The 21,984-nt window shown below is 45.2% G+C and overlaps 1 protein-coding gene across 1 annotated transcript; it reads left to right on the top strand.

Annotated features, from left to right (window-relative positions):
- Positions 1–1,009: 1,009 nt before the first annotated feature.
- Positions 1,010–18,949, top strand: trip11 (thyroid hormone receptor interactor 11). Its single transcript, XM_053620258.1, has 22 exons — positions 1,010–1,623; positions 3,711–3,787; positions 3,951–4,061; positions 4,186–4,491; positions 4,652–4,723; positions 5,268–5,433; positions 5,533–5,874; positions 6,101–6,141; positions 6,263–6,361; positions 6,881–7,087; positions 7,939–10,683; positions 10,924–11,205; positions 11,282–11,422; positions 11,721–11,914; positions 11,991–12,154; positions 12,423–12,526; positions 13,223–13,322; positions 14,796–14,877; positions 15,061–15,175; positions 17,108–17,233; positions 17,530–17,668; positions 18,088–18,949. The coding sequence occupies exons 1-22, from the start codon at positions 1,485–1,487 to the stop codon at positions 18,300–18,302; spliced, it is 5,967 nt and encodes a 1,988-aa protein (XP_053476233.1). The 5' UTR covers positions 1,010–1,484; the 3' UTR covers positions 18,303–18,949.
- The last annotated feature ends 3,035 nt before the right edge of the window (positions 18,950–21,984 follow it).

Raw genomic sequence — 21,984 nt, 5'->3', positions numbered from 1 at the left:
GCGTTCCTGTTCATCCCAAACGTGCTCAGTGGGGTTGAAGTCAGGGCTCTGTGCAGGACATTCGAGTTCTTCCACTCCAAACTTAACACACCGTGTCTTCATGGAGCTCGCTTTGTGCACAGGGGCATCGTCATGCTGGAACAGTTTTAGATTCCCGTGGAGGGAAATTGAAACGCTACACCATACAAAGACTTTCTATACACTTGTGTGCTTCTTTGTAGCAACAGCGTGGGAAAGAACCACATACGGCTGTGATGGTCAGGGGGTGCACATACTTTTGGCCATATTTTATAGTTTCTATAGTAACAGCTCGTTCACAGGGACTTGTACTGCAGAAGTTCAGCGGATTTTAAAAAAATGGTGAAGGAGTCTCCAGTATCAGACAGTATGAGACAGTAGTTGTGTTCCAAATGATGCACTTATACAATATGTATTCAACCGCGTAGTGTATGAATTTTATAAGGTTCTTTTCTCATTCAACATCGGAGTCTGATAGCCCCTCCCCCTCTGCTACGTAATTAAAGCTGCGACTTCCGTTTTTTCGGTTAATTAAGCGCAACATCCGGGTGTTTAAAGTGTACTTTTTCTATTTGGAATATTCAGCGCGAACACTACTACTACTACTACTACTACCACTACTACTACTACACTACTCGCACTATTTATACTACAAAACGGCACAGAATAGTGCACAAGTATGCAAACTGGGACGCACTTAGTGTTTTATTACTTACTTATCTCCTTACCACAGTTTCACTTATGTCCTACTATATAAACGTTTCTATATAAATTATATTTTATATATTTATATTTTATATATTTTATATATATATTATATATATATATATATATATATATACACACACACACACACACACACTATAATTTTCCTGACTCTTAAGTTTTGTCGTTGAGGTTTTACTTCCGCCATCAACCTTGACGTCACTGCTGCCCAAGCTATTCTATTGGTCCATCAGGTTCCCATGATGCTCTGCGCGGGGCCACGTCCCCTCTGACGTGTGTCTGTCCGGTGATGGCTGAAGTCGAGCTGGCAGTTATCGGCACCAGCGAACCAAAACAAAGCGGAATTCTTCCTCTTCGGAGACAGGGACAGTGCGTTTAAAGAACCTCGGCGGTTTCTACGGACTTCCTGTGGGTTTCTGTCTCTTATCCCGTCACTCCGAGTGGATAACTTTTTTTGATAAACGGATCGATTCGGATGAAACCGCGGTCTCCACTCTGTTGCTGATAAGACCGATAACAAAGCTTTAGGAAAGGAAATCATCTAAAGGTGGCTTGGGTTCATCCTGTCCATGTAAACCTCCACGCAGGGGCAGTGTGAGAGAGAGAGAGAGAGAGAGAGAGAGAGAGAGAGAGAGAGAGAGAGTGTGTGTGTGTGTGTGTGTGTGTGTGTGTGTGTGTGTGTGTGTGTGAGAGAGAGAGAGAGAGAGAGAGAGAGAGTGTGTGAGAGAGAGCCGCCGGTCATGGCGTCCTGGTTGGGGGGTTTGGGCTCGGGCCTCGGTCAGTCTCTCGGTCAGGTCGGAGGAAGTTTATCCTCTTTTACTGGACAAATCTCCAGTTTCACCAAAGACATCCTTCTGGAAGGAGCGGAAGAAGTCGGAGGTGAGTCCCGGAGCTGAACCGCCACACAGAAGACATGTTTAATCTGCTTTCTAGGTTAAAAGACCGTGATGATGATGATGATGCTTGTGTGTTTTAGCCACGCCCCCTTGCTCAGGTCTGGGCGATATCACCGAATCATGTCATTATCGTGATCTAATTATACCGCGGTACCATCAGTAGTTCTAAAGTATTCATTTCCCCAGAACATTTCTCATGCATCTTATACCACAGCAACTGGCAGCGTTTCATTTTATTATAATGATGAACATGTCGTACTTTTGTTTCCCATTTATAGTCACATTTATATGTTGCACATCGCTAAGAAAAACAAAACAGCAGCTCGTTGTGTTTACCGAGAACCCACAGAGCGTGAACTCGTCTGTTCTGAAGATGTCGGGAAAAGTTCGAGTTACAGCTTTACAGAGCTCTGACGCTGGAGACTCCTTCCATAAGCGTTACGCAAACATACCCGCACGTCTCCTTATAGACAAAAACAACCGGAAGGAATGAATTCGAAGTTGTACAGTTGTCAGCTGATCCCAGGTCAGTGAACATGATATCGTGACCTGCAATAAAACCTTACGATATCTGGACATTCCTACTTCACTTTAATGCGTGTGCTTTTAGATATTGTTCAACAAGATAAAAAGGTGTGTGTGTGTGTGTGTGTGTGTGTGTGTGTGTGTCGGTTGAAGCCTTGTGTCCAGCGCTGTGTGAGAACTTTGATCCAGAGCTTCCAGCAGAGCAGAAACGCACACATCAGATACACAGTGATTTCAGGTCCTGCTGTGCAGAGTAATGTTTCTCTCTCTCTCTCTCACTCACTCACACACACACACACACACACACACACACACTTCACACTCAGAGACACTGATAACTGTTCCATGGCTGGATTTATGAACATTATGAGTAATCTGGGGACAAAAAACATTTGAAGATCGTCACAATCGTCTCATGGAAATGAAAAGAATTTTCAGGACCTGAAATTATTAGGATAATTTTTTTGTTATTATAGTTATTGTTTGTATCTAAATGTTTTCTATGTTATAAAAGTGTAGATATTTATATGTATTTTAAAATACCTATTACACAAATATTATTATTATTATTATTATTGCACTAATTCTAGGAGGTATTTTTGCTTGATAATTAATTCTTCATTAAATAACTAAAATTCGAAAGTTTTTCAAAAAATAAAAATGTAATCTTCAATAAATCAGTTAAAGTTTATTTTCCCCTCGCTTTCTTCCCCACTATGTGACTGTTGTGTATTATCTATCTATCTATCTATCTATCTATCTATCTATCTCTCCACCTTCTATCTACCTATCACCCTGTTGTTGTTGTTGTTGTTGTTGTTGTTGTTCAGCATTTTTACTCTTTGAGCTGAAAGTGTTATTTTCTGTCATTTTTTTTTCCTGCCAGAAATTTACAGTGGTCAAAATTTTGCATCATCCCTACTTGATGTGTGATGATTATTATTATTATTATTTTATTATTATTTGAATCTTAGACATTTGTCGTAGACGCCTCAGACCTTTATTTGTAGGTAAATCGTCTGTACGTGTTTATTTCAGTTCGGGAAGCATCAGATCAGTGAAAAGTGTGTTTTTATCTGAGGATAAAAGCCCACAACTCGCGACCGAACACGGACACGAGAACCCGTCGTTAGCGGGGGATAATGATCGTTTGGTCGTTCGTTTCGCTCGACCGAACGCATCCCGGCACGTATGTGGATGTTCCTGAAAAGTGGCAGCGTGTGAGATTTGCCCGCGTGTCTGAGTTCAGTTAAACGCGTGTTCCCGTGTGAGTGCGGCTTTGTCGTTTGCTCTGATACGAACGGCGGTGTTATTTAAAACCCGGTGCGTGTGTAACGGCTGGAGTAACTCTGCAGGGTGGAACAGATTCGCGTGTGGAGGTCAGACTCGGCGTGATAAAAATGAAAGGTTTGACGGTGACGCTTGTTTTACGATGCTGTATCATCCTCTAATAAAGCGGAAACATCTCATCCACGACTCCAGGTTTATTTTCGATCATTTGTGGAAGTCGTATTCATCACTGATTAGTGTATGACCGTGTTGCAGATGCTGCCACCGAGCTGCACGTGTCCAACTCGAAGCTGCTGGAGCTGGAATCGGCGCTCTCCGCGCAGAAATCCGAGGTGAGTTCGCTTCGTGATTCCGATTCAAACCTGCGTAAAGTCTCTCTAGACACACCAGACACGTTACAAGCGCTGAGACATGACGCGAGGTGTACGAAACTGGTTTAACGCGCTCTCTCTCTCTCTCTCTCTCTCTCTCTCTCTCTCTCTCTCTCTGCTTCAGTATGAACGCTTGAGGAGAATAAACGGCGAGTTGGAGGAGAAGCTGGAGGCGGCGGAGATCCAGGTCAAACAGCAGTCGGCGGAGTACAGGACCATCCTGCAGCAGAAAGAGGTGAGATTCTCGTTCTCCTTCTCGGGTCGTCTCTGTGCACGTTTTGACCCGTGCCGATTCGAGACGTTCTGTGTGTGTGTGTGTGTGTGTGTGTGTGTGTGTGTGTGTGTGTGCGCGTTTCCAGGTGGACATCAGCCACCTCAAAGCCAGACAAAGCAGCTTACAGGAAGAAGTCCAGAAGCTCCGACTCTCCGCCCAGGACTTCTCGTCTTCGTCTTCCAATCCTGCCGTGCTTCCCGTTACGACCGTCGCCACCACCGCCGGCTCCTCCTCCTCCTTCCTGTCCCGCCCCTCGGCCGGCCATCACGGTTTCCACGGCGACGAGGTGGACCTGAGCGACGTCCTGTGGTCGCAGCAGGAAATCAACCGGCTGTCCCACGAGGTGCAGCGCCTGGAGGCGGACGTCGCTCATTGGAGGAGAGTGGCCCAGGTAGCCTCGCCGAGATAGCGTAACATGGATTAGCCAGCTCTCCGTGTGGTTTGTTCCAGAACCGTAATCGGCTGATGTGTCGCTGACTAACCGAGATACACGAATACGCATTTTTATGCGGCATCAGTCAGTTTTGCTGTTATTTATTTTTCTGTAACAGGCGTCAAAAGTGTCGGGAGCAGAAAAAGGCGGCGACCATGGGGAGATCCTGAAGCTGCAGAGAACCATCAAGGTGAGCTCCTCTTCTGTGTTCTCAGGCTTCTCACTGGACTAAATTCTGTGTTGTAGAAGTAAAGCGCTGTGAGTCATGCTGTAATAGTCAACTAATCAACTGTTTGCTAACGATATTTTAAAAAAGATTCTTTACTGAACACCCCGCCATGCTCGATCAATTTATAGTTACATTTCATTTAGGGAACGTTTACGAAACACGTTATCTCTCCCGGTAGAGCGGCGTCAAACCCCTCTGTCCTGAAGAGTGTCGGAAAGTCGCAAAGAGCTGACGCTGGAGACTCCGTCTAAAAATGTTAAACAAACGCCATACGAACGAATAAACGCACACTTTTTTTTTCATGTGGAGCGGTTACTATGGAAACGGTAACGTATTCGATTTAACGGTAACGCGTTAATATAAAGCTGGGATTTGCACTGTATGAATTAACACTCTCTGACCAATCAGGACAAGGAATTCAGCAGCTGTGTGTGTGTGTGTGTGTGTGTGTGTGTGTGTTGAATAAAGTGATCGTAATTTTGCAAATAACTTTCGAACCGATCAGGAGCTGCGAGAGGAAATGGGCCACGAGGTCGACGAGCACCAGCACGAGCTGACGGCGCTGCAGGACGCTCATCGGCAAAAAATGGCGGACATGGCGAAGCGGCACAGAGACGAGCTGGCGGAGTACGAAGAGAGGATCGAGGAGCTGGAGGAGCAGCTTCAGAGTGGTCAGAGGACTTTTTTAAAATTTATTTCTTCGTTCATTTGTTTATTTTGCGCAGCTTGAAAGAGGCAAATCTGGCAACTTGTACGCTCGATGTCTTCAGGAACTGCTGCCACTCTCCACACTCCAGCAGCAGCGTCGCCGGATTCCTCCAGACTCGAAGAGCTGCAGGCTGCGATTCGCTCCCTGCGTGAGGCGGCGGAGCTTCAGAACACGAAGTGCAGCGAGCTCGCGGCGAGTCTCGAGGAGGCCCGGCGCCAGGGGGCGGAGCTCCAGCGAGAGAAGGACGAGGCGAAGGCGGAGAACTCCGAACTTCTGCAGAACTACACTCGACTCCAGAGCTCCGTTAGTGAACTTCAGACTCGGGTTCAGGAGCAGGAGAGCAAAGCGATGGTGAAAGCACAGCACGACGGCGAGATGCACGCTCTCAGGAAAGCGCTCGCGGGTGAAATGTTCATTTCTTTTTTTCTGCTTTATTACCCATCGATGCTGATTGAAATTTCACGCTTAATTAATAGCGGCGATCATTTCTACAACTATGGGGTTAGATAAGGAATGAATATAAATCAAAGTAACGTAATGAGATCTTTTATATACTGAATTTTAGAATCTTCAGTTTATTTTATATATATATATATATATATATATATATAACCAATTCTGTTTTGTAGACGCTGAAAAAGAGGTGTCCAGGTTGAAATCCCTCACTGAAGTAGGTCTGATGTTGTGGTTTTTTTATTTATTTATTTATTTATAAAATCATCAGCATCTGAAGGTGGTCATATTTTGTAAATATTACTCACTCGTTACTGTCAATTTTATTTTATTCTCAGATAAATCCGGGTGCTGAGGTCGAACACGCGGACATTCTGGAGTTCAACACGGTCCTCGACGCGCTCAGAGCGGAGAAGGAGGAACTAGAGAAAGAGAAGGTTGGAAATGATTTCTTAACTCGTTTTTGTTTCAAAAAGCCTGAGTGTCACCTTTAAAATGGGGTTATTTAACAGCTAAAAGTTTGTGCACCCTTAATATGAAGTCTTACCGACAACATGGCAAATGCGAGTTTGTTTCTACGCATGCTTCCTAATCCTAACTCGTAACAGAAATGTTCAGATACGCATATAGAATTTAATACGCATGTGTTCTACGTGATTTAAAGAGCGTAGATTTGAAGCGTGGGGGGAAAAAAGGTTTTGTAGGTAAATTGTGAAATCGAGGATTATTTATGTTTCCACCCCAAAGCCAAGGGCAGGGGGCGCAAACTTTTGCACTCGACCGTTTATGGACGTGCCGAATAGTGTAAAAAAGTACTGTACGTAACAATAATCTAAAATGAAAGTAACTGTTTTCTACAGTATTTCACTGTCGTCATTACATAACGTTTTGTAAAAACGAAAAAAAGAAACGATGTATTTTATTAACGTGCCTCTGTGTTCCGTCACCCCGGGCAGTCGGCGTTAGTGAAGAACCTTCGGCTAGCGGAGAACCGGGGCACGTGGAGTGAAGCTGAAGGCTCCGAGGACCTGCAGCTCGAACTTACAGACTTAAAGAATCAGCTGGAGCACAGAGAGGAAGCTTTAAAGCAAGCGCACGCTAGCATGGACACTCTCACAGCAGAACTGGAAGAACTCGACCGGCAGAACCAAGAGGCCACGCAGGTTTGTCGCCGGGGGGTCTGCTTCACGCGGCGTCGGATGGCGCGTAGCTTCCTCACATCGTTCATGAACATCAGTGGTGCTGTTAGCGTTCTCGTTTTATTGAGTGCTTTATGCACTCTTACTCTAGAAAAGTACGGATCCCGGTTCCTTATTTCCCGCACTAACACACAACCATAGTAGGCGTTCTAACGGTGGTTGTCTCCTACATTCTAGAACCAGAGTGGACATTCTAATTATATTCTAGACCCGCAGTGGGCATTCCAACAGTAGTTGTAACATCATGTTCTCGAACAACACTGGGGATTCTGATTACGTTCTAGAATCGGGGTAGGCATTCTAAAAATGGTGCATATTTTCTAGCGATAGTTATCTATTCCATTCTAGAACCAAAGTGAGAATTCTTACGATTGTTGCTTATTGCATTCTAGAACCGCAGTTCTAACAGTAGTTGTCTCTTAAATTCTAGAACCGCAGTAGTCTATTACATTGTAGAACCACAGTGGGCATACTGATTTCATTCTAGAACCACAGTGGGCATTCTAACAGTAATTGTCTATGATGTTCTAGAACAAAAGTGTGCACTTTACATTCTAGAACCACAGGTTGCATTTTTATGTACGTATGCTAACAATATTTGTCTAGTACATTTTAGAATCACAATGATTCGATGATGATGATGATGATGATGATAATCATCATCATTTAAAATAATAAGAGAAATTCTGGAAAGTTTTTGAACAAATCTTGGAATCAATTTTTTTCTTCCACAAGATAATTGTTATTGAGATAATAACCTAAACCTTTTTTTAAGGAACATTTAGTTAGTATTTTTACCGCCTTCTGTTCCTCAGCATCTCATCACAATGAAAGATCAACTTGCTGCACAGAAGTCTCAGGCTGAAGCTGAAGTTAGCCGTTTAAAATCGGAGCTTACAGCGTCGCTCGGTCAAAAAGAGGCGCTTGGTCAGGAGTTGGCGGCTCAGAAGGAGAAGCTCAGCCAAAGTGCCTTTACCCTCAACGACCTACACATGGGCAAACAGCAGCTGGAGGCCACGATAAAAGAGCTGAGGGACAAATTAAAGAAGTCTCAGGAGCTTGGCAAAGAGACGTGCCTGGAGGCCTCCGAGCTGAAGAAGCTGCTGCAGGAAAGAGAGACTCAGCTGGATGCTCTCCGTGAGGACCTGAGTCAAGCAGGGGAGCGAGGGGATGAGGTAAAGGGTCAAATGAAAGTCCTGGAAGAGAAGGAGAACGAAATCCAGGATGTGAGACGAGAGCTGGCGGAATTGAAGGCCTTGTATGAGAAAGTGTCATCTGAGGACTTTGAGTTAAAGATGGAGAACAGGAAGTTGAAAGAAGACCGCGTTCAGGCTCTTGAGAAACTGGAGGATTTGGACCGACAGCTACAGGATGGCCAGGCCTCTCTCAGCCGAGCAGTCTTTGAGAAAGACACTCGCATCGAAGCCTTGAAACTAGAGAAGAACCAGCTAGAAGTTGAGCTGAGTCAAGCAGAGAACCGGCTTTTGGATCAGGCCAAGCAGTACCAGCAGACCGTCGAGGAGCTGACTAGAGCGCGATCCTTGGATGCCTCTGCATTGCAGATGGAACACGAACGTGCCGTAAAGTTAAACCAGGAGAAGGACCTGACGATCGCCAAGCTAAAGCGCGAGATGGAGCAGATGGTGGCCGACCACAAAGACACCAGTGAGATGTTGGACATCACCGTGGCTGGACAGAAGCAGCTCACCGAGCTTTTACAGGAGAAGGATGCTTTTGCGGCGTCATTAAAAGCTCGGGCTGATGAAGCGCAGCAGGATTTAGAGGCCAGGATCTCGCAGGCAAGACAAGAAAGTGACGCACTTAGGAAAGTAGTCGAGGAGAAGGACAAGCAACTAGGGGCCATGAAGGAGAAGAACAGTCACCTGAAGGAGGAAATCGACCGCCTGAAGGATCAGCAGAGTAGACCGCAGCCGATGTCCGAACCAAGGACGCTGGACATAATCACCGAGCTGGAAACTGAAGTCGCACAGCTCAAAGCTGCTAGAGACAGATTTGAGGAAGAAGCAAGTACTATCAGGGCAACGTCAGAACAACAACGGGAATCGCTCATACAGTCGCAGCATGCGTTACAGGTGCACCAGAACGAACTGGAGCAGGCTCGGTCGAGACACGAGCAAAGCACCCTCAACTACGAAAAACTGATCGGTGCCAAGGATGAGGAAATCACGAGGCTGCAGGTGGAGATGGAAACACTCAGCGTACCAAGTCGACCTCCGACTGTGGAAATCCTCCAGGAGGACAAGACTCGTTCTCTCGGTGGCGAGAATGGCAATGAGAAGCATGACTTGTCCAAGGTGGAGATTGAAAAACTCGTAAAGGGCATCAAGGAGAAAGAGACCGAGATCCTCCAGCTAAACGAAAAGAACCTCTCTTTGACCAAGCAGCTCGATCAACTTGCGATCTCTCGCGATGAACTTGGCAAACTTTCTCAAATAGTGCTTCAGAAGGATCTAGAAATCCAAGCGCTTCACGCTCGTGTTTCAGGAGGCTATACCCAGGATGTTCTGTTGCTTCAGCAGCAGATGCAAGCTTATGCGGTCGAGCGAGAGCAAGTGCTCGCTGTACTGAATGAAAAAGCACGCGAGAACAGCCACCTGCGTTCGGAATACCATCGCATCATGGAAATAGTTGCGGCCAAGGAATCGGCGTTACTCAAGCTCCAGCAAGAAAACCAGCGCCTGTCTACTATGAGTGACCCTTCCGGAAGCCAGGAGATGTTCCGAGAGACCATTCAGAACTTGTCTCGGATCATCCGCGAGAAGGACATTGAAATCGATGCTCTTACGCAGAAATGCCAAACATTGGTCACTGTTCTCCAAGCATCTGGTGGAGACTCTGGAAGCAGTGGTTCAGGTGGCGTGAGCAGCAATCAGTTCGAGGAGCTCTTGCATGAGAGAGACAACCTCAAGCAGCAGGTCAAGAAGATGGACGAGTGGAAGCAACAGGTGATCACGACTGTGAAGAACATGCAGCATGAATCTGCCCAGCTGCAGGAAGAGCTTCTTAAACTCCAAGGCCAGGTGTCAGCTGACAGCGACTGCAGCTCCAAACTCTCGGTCGATTACACGAGACTCATCCAAAGCTACGAGCAGAAGGAGAAAAGGCTGGGCAGTTTGAGTCAGGAACTTGCCCAGGTCCAGCAGACCATCAGCCAGCTTAGTAGCACTAAAGACGTCCTGCTTGGAAAGCTTGACAGCGTTTCTCAGGTCCCAGACCTTTCCGCACAACCCGTCCAAACTGTAGGACATCAAAGTGCCCAGGATGCCCAGGACGCACCACCAAAACTGCCAGTTGTTCAAGATGAGAACTTACGACAAGAACTGGAATCGTTACAGAGGGCGTTAGCCGAGAAGCAGGATATGTTGAGAACGCTTCAGGAGAACAACCATCGCTTGGCAAATTCTGCGTCTTTGTCAGGAAACGAGCAAAGGGGCCATGCCGAGGAGCTCAGGCAAGCACGGGAGAGGATCGAGACCCTGCAGCGGTCCCTCAGAGAGAAAGACCTGCTTATCAAGACCAAAGGAGACCAACTGAACCAAGTGAGTGTAGCGTGCATACTCATCTTTCTTTATCCATCTGCTTAAAATCTTTAGAATTGTGGTGGTACATCGCTACTGCATGCGATGGCCACCAGGGGGTGCACGTACACCCCCCACAAACCAGCATACCTTATTATCTAGCATCAACGTCATAGTTGTTTCTCGTTAAAACACCAGAACTGAATTCTCTGTAAGACGGCATTTTTGCGTATTTTTCACTTTCTTGTTCGTTCTCTACAGGTGAGTGAAACGTTGCGCAACCGTGAAAACGATAACGAGGTCCTGAAGCAGGCCGTTACAAACCTGAAGGAGCGCGCACTGATCCTCGAACTGGACGTCAAGAAGCTGAAGGAGGAGAACGAGGCCGTGACGGCGAAATCGCGGGAGAAAGAGACGGAGTTTCGGGCTCTGCAGGAGACCAACATGCAGGTGTCGCTGATGCTGCGGGAGCGAGAGTTTCAGTGCAGCACCATCACCGAGAAGGCTGCGGCCATGGAGAATCTGCTCAAAGATAAAGAGCAGGTAAGTGTAGATGTACAGGCAAGTTCTTCTTCTTCTTCTTCTTCCATCAGCACATTTTAACATGCTTAATTGTCAGGGTAAGACCGGCGAGCTGAACCAGCTGCTGAACGAGGTGAAGTCCATGCAGGAGAAAGCGCTGGCGTTCCAGCAAGAGAGAGACCAAGTGATGCTGGCTCTTAAACAGAAGCAGATGGAGACTTCTGCCCTACAGAGTGAGGTAGGACTCCCTCTGATTAACACTCGCAAGCGGCGTTTCGCTCGTATCGCTTGTAGTTTGTCGCTTGTGGGCATGCGCTGTCCAGCAGATCACAAGATTAGTAAAGCTAGCTAACTGTGTTCTCTACACACCCTCACCAGAGACCCCGAAGATCTCGACTACTTCCTTCCAAGCTTTATTTTTCTTCGTAAGGTCTCTGTATACATTGGATGAGAGGTTGTATAGAATTGTATCGACACGGCTTGCTCTTACTCTCACACGCGTTCTGTGTATCTCTGGTTTATCTCTCGCCCTATAGCTGCAGCACACTCGCGAAAAAGAGCAGAGGCAGAAGCTGGAGTTGGAGCGCCTCCGCAATCACCTGCTGGAGATCGAGGACTCGTACACGCGGGAGGCGCTCGCGGCCGAGGCCCGGGAGAGCGAGCTCAGGCGCAGGGTGGCGATGCTCGACGAGAAGCTGACGTCGTCTTCCAGCGCCGTGGAGAGCGCCAGGTTCGAGAACTTCTATTTCTCTTTCTTTTCTATGGAAATATTTCATATAAATAAATGTGTGTGTGTGTGTGTGCAGTCAGCAGGCCAGTCTGCAGGTGGAGTCTCTTCAGGAGCAGCTGAACGTCCTAGCCAGGCAGAGGGACGAGGCTGTGCTTCAACTCCATGCTGCTCAGGAACAAGTCAACCAGTACGCAGTGTCTCTGTCCAACCTGCAGATGGTGCTAGAGCAGTTCCAGCAAGGCAAGACGCACACCTCTTCCTCCTCCTTCTCCTCACATCACATCTTAAAATGGATAAGAGATTGACATCTAAGAAGATTTTTTTTTTTTTCTCTCATTAATTGTATCCCTTAATTCATAGTTTTATTGTAGTGATGTCTGGATCAGTGCACAATAACTACTTCAGTATTTCAGACTGAACAGAAATAATTGCTGGTATAAAAATATGTGCTGGTAGAAACGGTACAGAATTAAATAATGATGTGTTTTTCATCCTGCTCATACACCAGAGGAGAAAGCCATGTACTCGGCAGAACTGGAGAAACACAAGAAAGAGAAGGAGGAGTGGAGGAGGAAAGCGGACAGGCTGGAGGATGAAGCCTCCGCCCTGCAGGTAACGTCAACCCGGCGAACGCTTGCTCTCTGAACTGGATTTATTGTTTATGAGTAATGCAGGGGAAGTTGAGATTGGTGTAACTCAGGAGATGAGGAGGTTGTCTGTCTTCGCTGTAGCGTTGGAGGCAGAATACTCCGTCCTCCGTGGTTGTTTCTCTCACATGATTGGTCAGGAGGTTAAAGAAAACAACAAGTCCACTGTGGCACGAAAAACACACCGACTATGTGGCAGCACTTTTTGAAAGTTTTCCTGTAGGATTACGTGTCGAACACGCGCTCTCGGACGAGGAAAAAATGCCATGTGTGAAAGCAAGCTTAAATATCTTTCAGGCTGTACTTTCTGTGCGTAAAATAGCTTAATTCACTCAGTGCAACTAGTGCATTAAAATAACAAAAAATAAAAAACATGCTGCGCTTGTAGTCAACATAAAATCTGGCTTCAGTGAATTCCTTGTCCCCGGAAACTTCTAGTCTTGTTCCTAGCCCCTTGTCCAAACATTTGGGTCTCAGAAGTGGAAGAAAAGCGTATTAATTAATCTGTTACATGAGGGTGAATACTTTTTGGTCTTGTACCAGAACAGTGGACGCCCACAATCGCAAGTGAAGTCAGTGACCTGTCAGTTTTTGTGTAACTCTGTGTGTGTGTGTGTGTGTGTGTGTGTGTGTGTGTGTGTGTGTGTGTGTGTGCGTGCAGCTGAATCTGGACGAGGCGACTGCCGCGTTAGAGTCGGCTTCCCGCCTCACTGACCAGCTCGACCTGAAGGAGGAGCAGATCGAGGAGCTGAAGAAACAGGGTGAGGACAGATTCCTAGCGGTGTGAGATCTTACATTTTCAGAGCGTTGATTGATTGATTTTTCTCGCTTGTAGAATTGTAAATGATACGGAAGTTTAGGCTTGTTAAAATGTAGTGTAATGAAACGCTACTGGACGTGTTGACGTAATTTCCACTGAAACAGGAAGTCAGAGCGAGACATATCGTGTGGCTCCTCCCCCTTTTTAAATAGCCAATAGCATTCGACTTGCCCACAGAGCCCGGGTTACGAGCCGTACTTGACGGTTCGTACCGTGGATTTTATAACCTTGGAGGCGGGACGCTTCGGATTCTACAGAGCGTTTGATTGGACGGAAAATCTGACGAGAAGCTGAAGTGCAGAATGATGTCATCAAAATGGTCGATCCGTATCGGTGTTGAAAAATGAAAAGAATTTTGTTTGTTGTAGTTATTTTTAAATTGTTTTTCTTCCTTGTAAGGGTTCGAATACTAATTACTAGCGAAGCAACTTAGTGTTTTTAAAGGAAACATTATTTTATGGCACTTCTCTTTTTTTTTTTTTTTTTTTTTTAATTATTTTTATTTACATTTCTTTTTTATAGGGATTAACTGATAGATGGTTAGAAAAAAATTACCCGCTTAAATCCAGAGTTTTACCACAACTTTAGTCAATTACATTCATGGAAGTTATTGGAGTGTTTGGCATGTGTAAACATACTCAGACTTAAAGTGGAATTCTACTTCTGGAGTCATGGCTGAGGAAAGACTATTAGTCCTCGCTCGTTCCAGTAGACGTTAAATGTGGACAGTAATAGGAACATCTAATCCACAGCCGTGATGAAGACCTATAAATCTGCTGAATTATTCAGTTACACGTCTCATCGGTGTGCCCGGTGCTGCTTCGCTCCTCAACAGGAAGTCTTTTTTTTTTATGCTTTTTTTTTTTCAGGGCAGAAGTTTTGCTAGACAGACAGATCGCTTCCCCACCTGTTCTGCGTTTTATTTATTTATTATACATCTCACATTCTCTCTCTCTCTCTCTCTCTCTCTCTCTCTCTCTTTGTCTTTTATAGTCACCAAAGTCATGCTTTCACTTTCATAGAAAAGGGAACAGATTATAAATATGTATTCAGAATAGAAGTCTGTTTGTAAAAGTGTGTGTGTGTGTGTGTGCGCGCGCATAAAAAGAAAGCATTATATCACCATCCCAGACCTACTCACATCATTACCAGTGTTTTTATTACAAATATTAACACACACAACTCCTGTGTTAAACATCCAGACTGTAGATATTTATGATATCTCACGCGCGCACACGAACGCAGACGTAATGAGCGCTCCAGACGTTTGTTAGGTAATCGTTTACTTTATAAATAACCTGCTGAAAGGCTGCAGTTGGAGCGCTTATGGACGTGATGACACATATTTTCCTCACCATGCCCCAAAACAGGCGACTCAGGAGTGTGTGTGTGTGTGTGTGTGTGTGTGTTGCAGTGGAAGTGAGACAGGAGATGCTGGATGAAGCCCAGCACAAACTGACCGATCTTCTCAACAGCACTGAAGGCAAAGTGGACAAGTAAGTAAGCGCAAAAAAAAAACCCACCACACACACACACACACAAAAAAAATGCAAATCTCACCAAGAAATAAATAAAATAAAAGAATTCCTTCCATGACTCGAATCCTGTTTATAAATCACTAAAACTGAAGTCGTTTCCATGGCATGGACCGCTTCTTTCTCTCTCCCTCGCATTCTCAGAGTTCTAATGAGGAATCTGTTTCTCGGATATTTCCACACGCCGAGAAACAAACGCGCCGAAGTGCTGAGGCTCATGGGTAACGTGGTTGGATTGGAACGGGACGACGTGGACAAGGTGAGCGGACACGCCCTGTTTTTCTTGCCGTTCATCCTCTCGCTCCCTTCCTCTCGCACTCTGTCTGCATTCCTTTTATTAATCCGTTATTTTTAACCTTCTCATTTTTGTTCTCTCGCTCTTCTCCGGCTCTGCTCAAGTCTGCTTTTTGGACTGTAAGACCGCTAAATTCTAAAAGTCTGCTTTTATATCCTGCTGGAGCGAAATAAAGCGTTTTATACCACGCTGCCGTCGAGTTCTGGAATCCGATTGGTCGGAAGGTCACACGGACCTCTAAGGTGGACGATAACGGTTTGGAAAGGAGTGTTGGGATATAACCGTGCGCGATGAGACTCGCCAGTGGTGTTGCAGGAGACAAGCTAGCGTCTGACTCCGTGTTTGTTCTGGAACGCCCACTTTTCTTTTCACGAGCCAATCAGATTCCGACGCATAAATCCAAGGTCTTGCCTGGGTAAATGTGCTGCGCTATAAGATATTACATGTGTTTTTCCTCAGCAAGTCCACATTCCTCTGTGATCTGTTCACACTTCTTCCACCAGTCACGCTTCATGTTCTCATCCATCTTTTGGTCTCTTTAGACATGTTTGGCTCTGCTGCGCCGTGAAGCACTTCTCCGGCGTTCCCTCCCCAATACTCCGGGGTCATGGGAATTTCAAGACTTATTAAAAAGGGTGGAACTTCTCACTTCTCTGCCCCGTGTGCTTTCATTGGCCTCTCGAGCGCTCTTTCACTTTTGAAATAAATCACGGCGTGTCTCGCGTCGTGGACAGACCTCGCGTTTAAAAATCGCGTGCGGTTTGGAGAGAACCGAAAGAATCTGAGCTGAAACTCTCGAGGTTGTGATAAACGTTCTGGAGTGCAGGTGGCCGCGTTAGTTACGGGAGAGGGGGGGGGGGGTAACGGGGAAGCCTCTAACGAGCTCTTTTATGACTGATGACGTGCGTATAATTTTTCTACAGAACTCTCTGTCCTGCTGCTCGTGCTGTTCCAGAGTGAAGGACACTTACTTATACGAGTAACATGAACATGGCTGGCTTTTTATTTATTTATTTTGTTTTATTCCACACCCCCCCTCCCCCCCCCCCCGCCCGCCCCTCTGAGATGTCCACCGGTGTAGGCTAGATGCTGTTCGGTCCCATTTTCCTAGCATGGCTGAATCAGAATCATCACTAGTGCCCTATATTACGTGGGATGTAATAAATATACCGTAAATGATCTACTGTAATGATGCCATAGAGCTTGAACAAAAAAGTGCGGTAACTTCTAGAGTAACCGTAAAAACACAAGTATCTAGAAAGAGTGCCATAACGAGAAGAGTGGCATGGCTACAATAAGAACACTGACGACTGGGGAATAAATAGCGTAATTTCTGGACCAACATGGCAACCGTAAAAGATGGAGAAACCAACTTCAGCTTGAGAGAGGTCGGGTGAAGGAACATGTTCATCAGATGCTCAGCAAAAGCAGGAGCGGTGTCCAGCTCTGCAGCTGTATCGGCCAGCTGTGATCACACACTCATGCTTGCATTCTTCTGACTTTTTTTTTTTTTTTTTTTTTTTTTTATATAGTGCTCTCCAGATCCTTCCAGTTCATCCCTATTTTCCATTTTCTGCCTTTCTATCTCTCTCTCTCTCTTTCTTTCTCTCTCTCTCTCTTTCTTTCTCTCTCTCCTGCCCCATATCTGAAATTTTCCCGTTTTCCAAAAAACCTCTTTCTGCCTCTGTTTAAGGAAAAGGACTCGTGTATATAATGAATAAAACACGAAAGAAAAGATGCTGATTGGTCTGAGAATTGTTATCATGGTTACCATGGCGATGCACACATCTGTTACGAGACAGAATCTCCTGCATAAATCCTGCTGTAATGGAGTTGCGCAATCATTTTGATGACCTCATGTGACGACCCTGTGACCTGCCGCCTCTTTCTTTTTAGATGTTGGAGGAAGAGGTGAGGAAGGGGGTCACCGGTTGGGTGTCAGGGTGGTTAGGAGGCAGCAGAGCGGTACAGAGTGTCCCCACCACACCCCAAAGACCCACCCACACCCAAAACCTCAATGGGGTGAGTGTTTCACACACACAAACACGCAGAGAAAGAAAAGAGAGTGGGGGGGGAAGGTTTGCGGAATTATTTACAAATAAAGACGATTGTGAAGCACGGTGGTGGAAGCATCATATTGAGAGATGTCTATATACATCTAAAACCTCAATGGAGCGAGTGCTTACAACAAAGATTTCACAAGCTAACGTTTCTAACAGCGTAATTTCCATTCATAAAAAAACGCAGATACACACACACACACACACACACACACACACACACACACACTCACACTCATGTTCTCATGTCTTGTGCAGTCTTTCTCGGAGATGTTTGTGAAGTTCCTGGAAGTGGAGTCCACTCCGGCTGCTCCCGCTCCCAAACTGCCCGTTTACGACATTAAGCCTCTGAGTGCGCCCCCTCCTGGCCGGAATGCTTCCAGCGCAACTGCGGCAGGTACAACAGCAATACACGTCATGGAAATGGCTGGAGGATTGTGAACTGATTTATTTAATTTTTGCCCCGAGACATTTTCTTTCTAGAATATTTGCGTAGGACGTGCCTGCCGATGACTTTGCTTTAGTTTGTAGCTTAGCCTAACTAAATATAGAGGACAGGTGAGACTCTTGAAAGGTTTTTTTTTTTTTTTTGGCGAGTATGGAGAATTTCTTATTGTTTTGCAGACGTTAAGCGTAACTAGAAAGGGATTAAAAAAAAAAAGTAAGGTGTCATTTTAATAAATAAAAATCGCAGAAATGGGGAAATTACTGTGATGTAAGAGGAATCAAACACTTACGGTAAAGTCATTACGTTACCGTTCATTGTTTCAACTCCTTATATTCCCTTTGCGTTCTCACTGTCACTGTAATCACCAGGCTCGTCCGGCAGCGGGAAGCGCGGCGCGGACTCGAACCCGTTCCTGGCACCTCGCTCCGCAGCTGTTCCGCTGTTAACGGCCGGCGGCGGGGGGGCCGCGGGTGGACACCTGCTCATGAAGCCCATCTCGGACGCTCTCCCTACGTTCACGCCCGTGCCGGTGGCAGCCGACGCCAGTGCAGGGGCGGTCCTTAAAGATCTGCTCAGACAGTGATAGGCCCAGCGACGCTGTCAATCAAAGCACTTTAGGAGACGCCTGGAGACGGAGCACCAGAGCTGTTTTTCTCTTTGATTAACGAGGAGACGCGATGGATAACAGAAAGTCCGGGGTCAGTTTGCAGTGGTGAAACGACTATAGAAGATATTTCCTGAAGCGTTTGCGTTTTGTTAAATCTCTCTGCAGTCTGTAATCAGAAGTATCCTTCGGGGATTTGTAGCGAACAGCAGTGTTTCTGCGCTTGCCCTTTAATCTGGAGAAGATCGTTCGTCTGATGAAAGACGGCCAGTTGGCTCGCAGATGGCTGTGGGATTTATTAAGACCTTTTTTCCCTCCGTCTGTGAAATCCATATGCATAACTTCTCTTTTTTTTTTTTTTTTTTTTTTCTTTTTTTTTCTTCCTTCGTCCTTTTTTTTTCGCATTTTTTCCCCCTCTCTGGCTCTCCCTCCGTCTCGGTTACAGCGACGACTCTAACGGCCTCTCTGATAATGATAGAACACTTCTGCTGTGTATATCCTCAATATTATAAATATGTACTTAAAGTGTAAATCTGAATCAGCGCTGGGAAAGTCCACACATCAAAGAGGGGAAAAAAGCGTGTACATATCAATTTCTTATAAATAAATTAAAAAAAAAAAAAAAAGGCTCTTGTGTAAATTTAGCTATAAATTATTAATGAATACCCGTAAAAACAATTTGGGAAGGTGTGTATTTTATTTTAACACTAAAAATACAAAGAAAGACTGCCGCTTGTTTTGTCCCGGTAAAAAGAACTCCTATTTTATGGAACTCGCTGGGTTTATGAGTGTATTCGGATTGATTATTAATGTAAGGGTTGAGCAGGTTTACTGTTTTGCTTTTGTTTGTTTGTTTGTTTGTTTGTTTGTTTTGGAGGGGAGGGGTTCAAATCACACTTAGAGTATTTGTAATTGAACGCAGAAATAAAGATCTCTGCATATGCACGTGTGTGAAGAGTGTCAATTACTGGAGACCTTTTTCCCCACCACATCACTGTCTTCAATCTGATCGGTCAGAAGGTGTTGGATTTTCTGTAACGGCATGCCTATGATGTAGCGTTGCACTCGCTGATGCACCATGTGGCCAAAAGTTTGTGCACACCTGACCATCACATCCATATGTTCATGTTGAACGTCTCAAGCGCCACTCTCTTCCGGGAAAGGCTCTCTACTAGATTTCGGGGCGTGGCTGTTAGGGTTTGTGTTCGTTCAGAGCCGCAAGAGCTTTAGTGAGGTCAGACGCTGACGGCGAGGAGGCTCCGGTTCTCCCCAAAGGTGTTCGGTGGGGTTGGGGTCAGGGCTCTGTGCCAGGACAGCTCAAGTCCTTATACCTCTTTCCAACCTTCACGCCACGTCTTCATCGAGCTCGCTTTGTGCACAGGAACATCGTCGTGCTGGAACAGTCGTATGTTATCGTTTCTATAGTAACGGCTCGTTCACAGGGACTCGTACGGCCGCCGTCCGTCGGATTAAAACCAACACGTGTAGTTGTTGATCTGGTGAAGGAGTCTCCAGTGTCGGTGCTTTGGAACAGTCACGCATCACCCCGTCACTGATTAATTTCCTAGAATAGCATGAGACGGAGTGTGTTATTCCTTTCTTATCTCCTTACCACGGTGTCACTCCCCGACTTCACCCGGATACTATGCAAAAGTTTGTACTTGACTCTTTTGATCTTTGACACTAATGAACCGACTCTGGGGTAAGGGGAACGTCGGGTGCGTTTGATTTTTCTCCCTGAGCTGTTACCTTAAAGGCACCCGGAGAAGAATTTGATTCGATCTAAATTGATTAATCTCATTCTCAACATCAGCGAAACATTTCTGTTGTCTTTTCAGATCAGGACAAAAAGTTAATCCTAATAAATGCTGAACATGTGTGATCTTTAAATCCTCGTCATGCCTAAGCCTCGTATTAACATTCCTTTATAGCTCTTTTTTCTCGATCTTTATCTTGGGAAACAGTCGGTGATGGTGCTGATGGGTGTTCAGGACAGACCCGAGACGTTTTATCTGGCTCTGAACAGATCTCTTCCACCTGTTTTTCTCTCTCTCTCGCTCTCTCTCTTGCTCTCTCGCTCTCTCTCTCAGGCTGGTTTTTCTTAAAGCCCTCAGTGCTGACAAGCCTCTGAGACAATTAGATTGAATTAGGTTTAATACGCAATGTTTTATTGGCTTTAAGCGCACATCTGTTCTGTTCGGCTGCCAGGTCCCGTTCAGCACAGACTGAGTCAGTACTGCTGAGAAAATAAACGACAGCAGGTGGACGTTTTGCATACCACTGCAAGAAAATCACAGAAATAAGGACCTTCTTTCAGGTGGAGAAATCTTATAAAACATAGGTTCCTTGCGTTACCACGGAAATGTTCAAAACTTATATAATAGGACGTGAGAATTTTATCGTGACCCGAAAAAAAAAAAGGCGGTTAAAAATGTAAAGCAGTTTTTCAGCTGTATTCAGTGAGTCAGATCATTTGACTCAGCTCACCAAAAAGAGTTGACTCTTTCACTTATAATAATAATAATTATAATACTATACTACGACAACTAATAATAATAAGAAGAAACTTATTAATAACATCTAAAATGGAGCTTGAGGAGTTAGACGAGCTTAAATATGATCTAAAACATCATCGGATGTTTCAAGTCCTAAAAGGACTAGATTTAAACAAATGAGGGGGAAAAATATTATAATTGGTCGTACAATGATCCAATATTACATATCTGTGAGTGGCAAAAGAATGTGAACCTTTGCTTTCAGTATCTGGTGTGAGCCCCTTAATATATAAACGTCTGCTAAACGTTTGCAGTAACTGAACATCGGCTCGGAGGAGTTTTATCCCGTTCCTCAGAACAGGACGGCTTCGACGCTGGGATGTTGCTGTGTTTCCTCACATGAACTCGCTTCAGGTCCTTCCACAACATTTCTATTGGATTAAGCTCAGGACTTTGACTCGCCCATTCCAAAACATTTGCTTAATTGGGTTCCTTGTTTACTTTTAGGACCTGTGTGAGTATCTGCCGACGTTTTAGGTCATGTTTATGCAGATATCTAGAGAACTTCGAAAGGGCTCCCAAACGTTTAGGAAGTTATGCGTTGGTGAAGTTCCACGCTGTGGAGTTTCTGAGATCTGAAAAGAAAATGTTCGTTCTTTGTGAGATTTAAGGCTGTCTTGAGTGTCTGGAACAGCCGAGAGCACATCTGGTTCTAGGTACGAGCCGTAACTGGAGAACCCAGACCGCAGCCTCGTCTCGCTACTGCTAAGCCGTACAAATGACTGCCACTTCGGTGAGACGTCTTCATCTTGAATAACAGCAGACCGTTCCCTCTTAAAGAAAGAAGAGAGAGAGAAGGAAGAGAGGGCTGGTGAGGGAAGGACTGTTTATAGCTGCTATAACGTAAATGAAAACAGGGACTAACTTGTTTCACGGACGTTCCACAACAATAAATATAACTGCAGATGAATAAAATGTAGAATGTGTGGTTCTTTAATAAATAATAACATTGGAATTGTTGGCAAACTGCTGTGGTATAAAAGAAATAAAACATAGTTATTTTTTTATTCTATTAAAAAGCTTCAGTGTCGCACTGGATTGTTTTTTTTTTTTCCTGTGTTGGCCAGTTTTTTTTGTTCCAAGGAGGAGAGGAGGTCTGCGTTTGA

This window comes from Ictalurus furcatus, chromosome 3 (assembly GCF_023375685.1).
Source record: "Ictalurus furcatus strain D&B chromosome 3, Billie_1.0, whole genome shotgun sequence".
Classification (NCBI taxonomy): Eukaryota; Metazoa; Chordata; class Actinopteri; order Siluriformes; family Ictaluridae; genus Ictalurus; species Ictalurus furcatus.
This window is presented reverse-complemented; position numbering and strand designations above follow the sequence as displayed.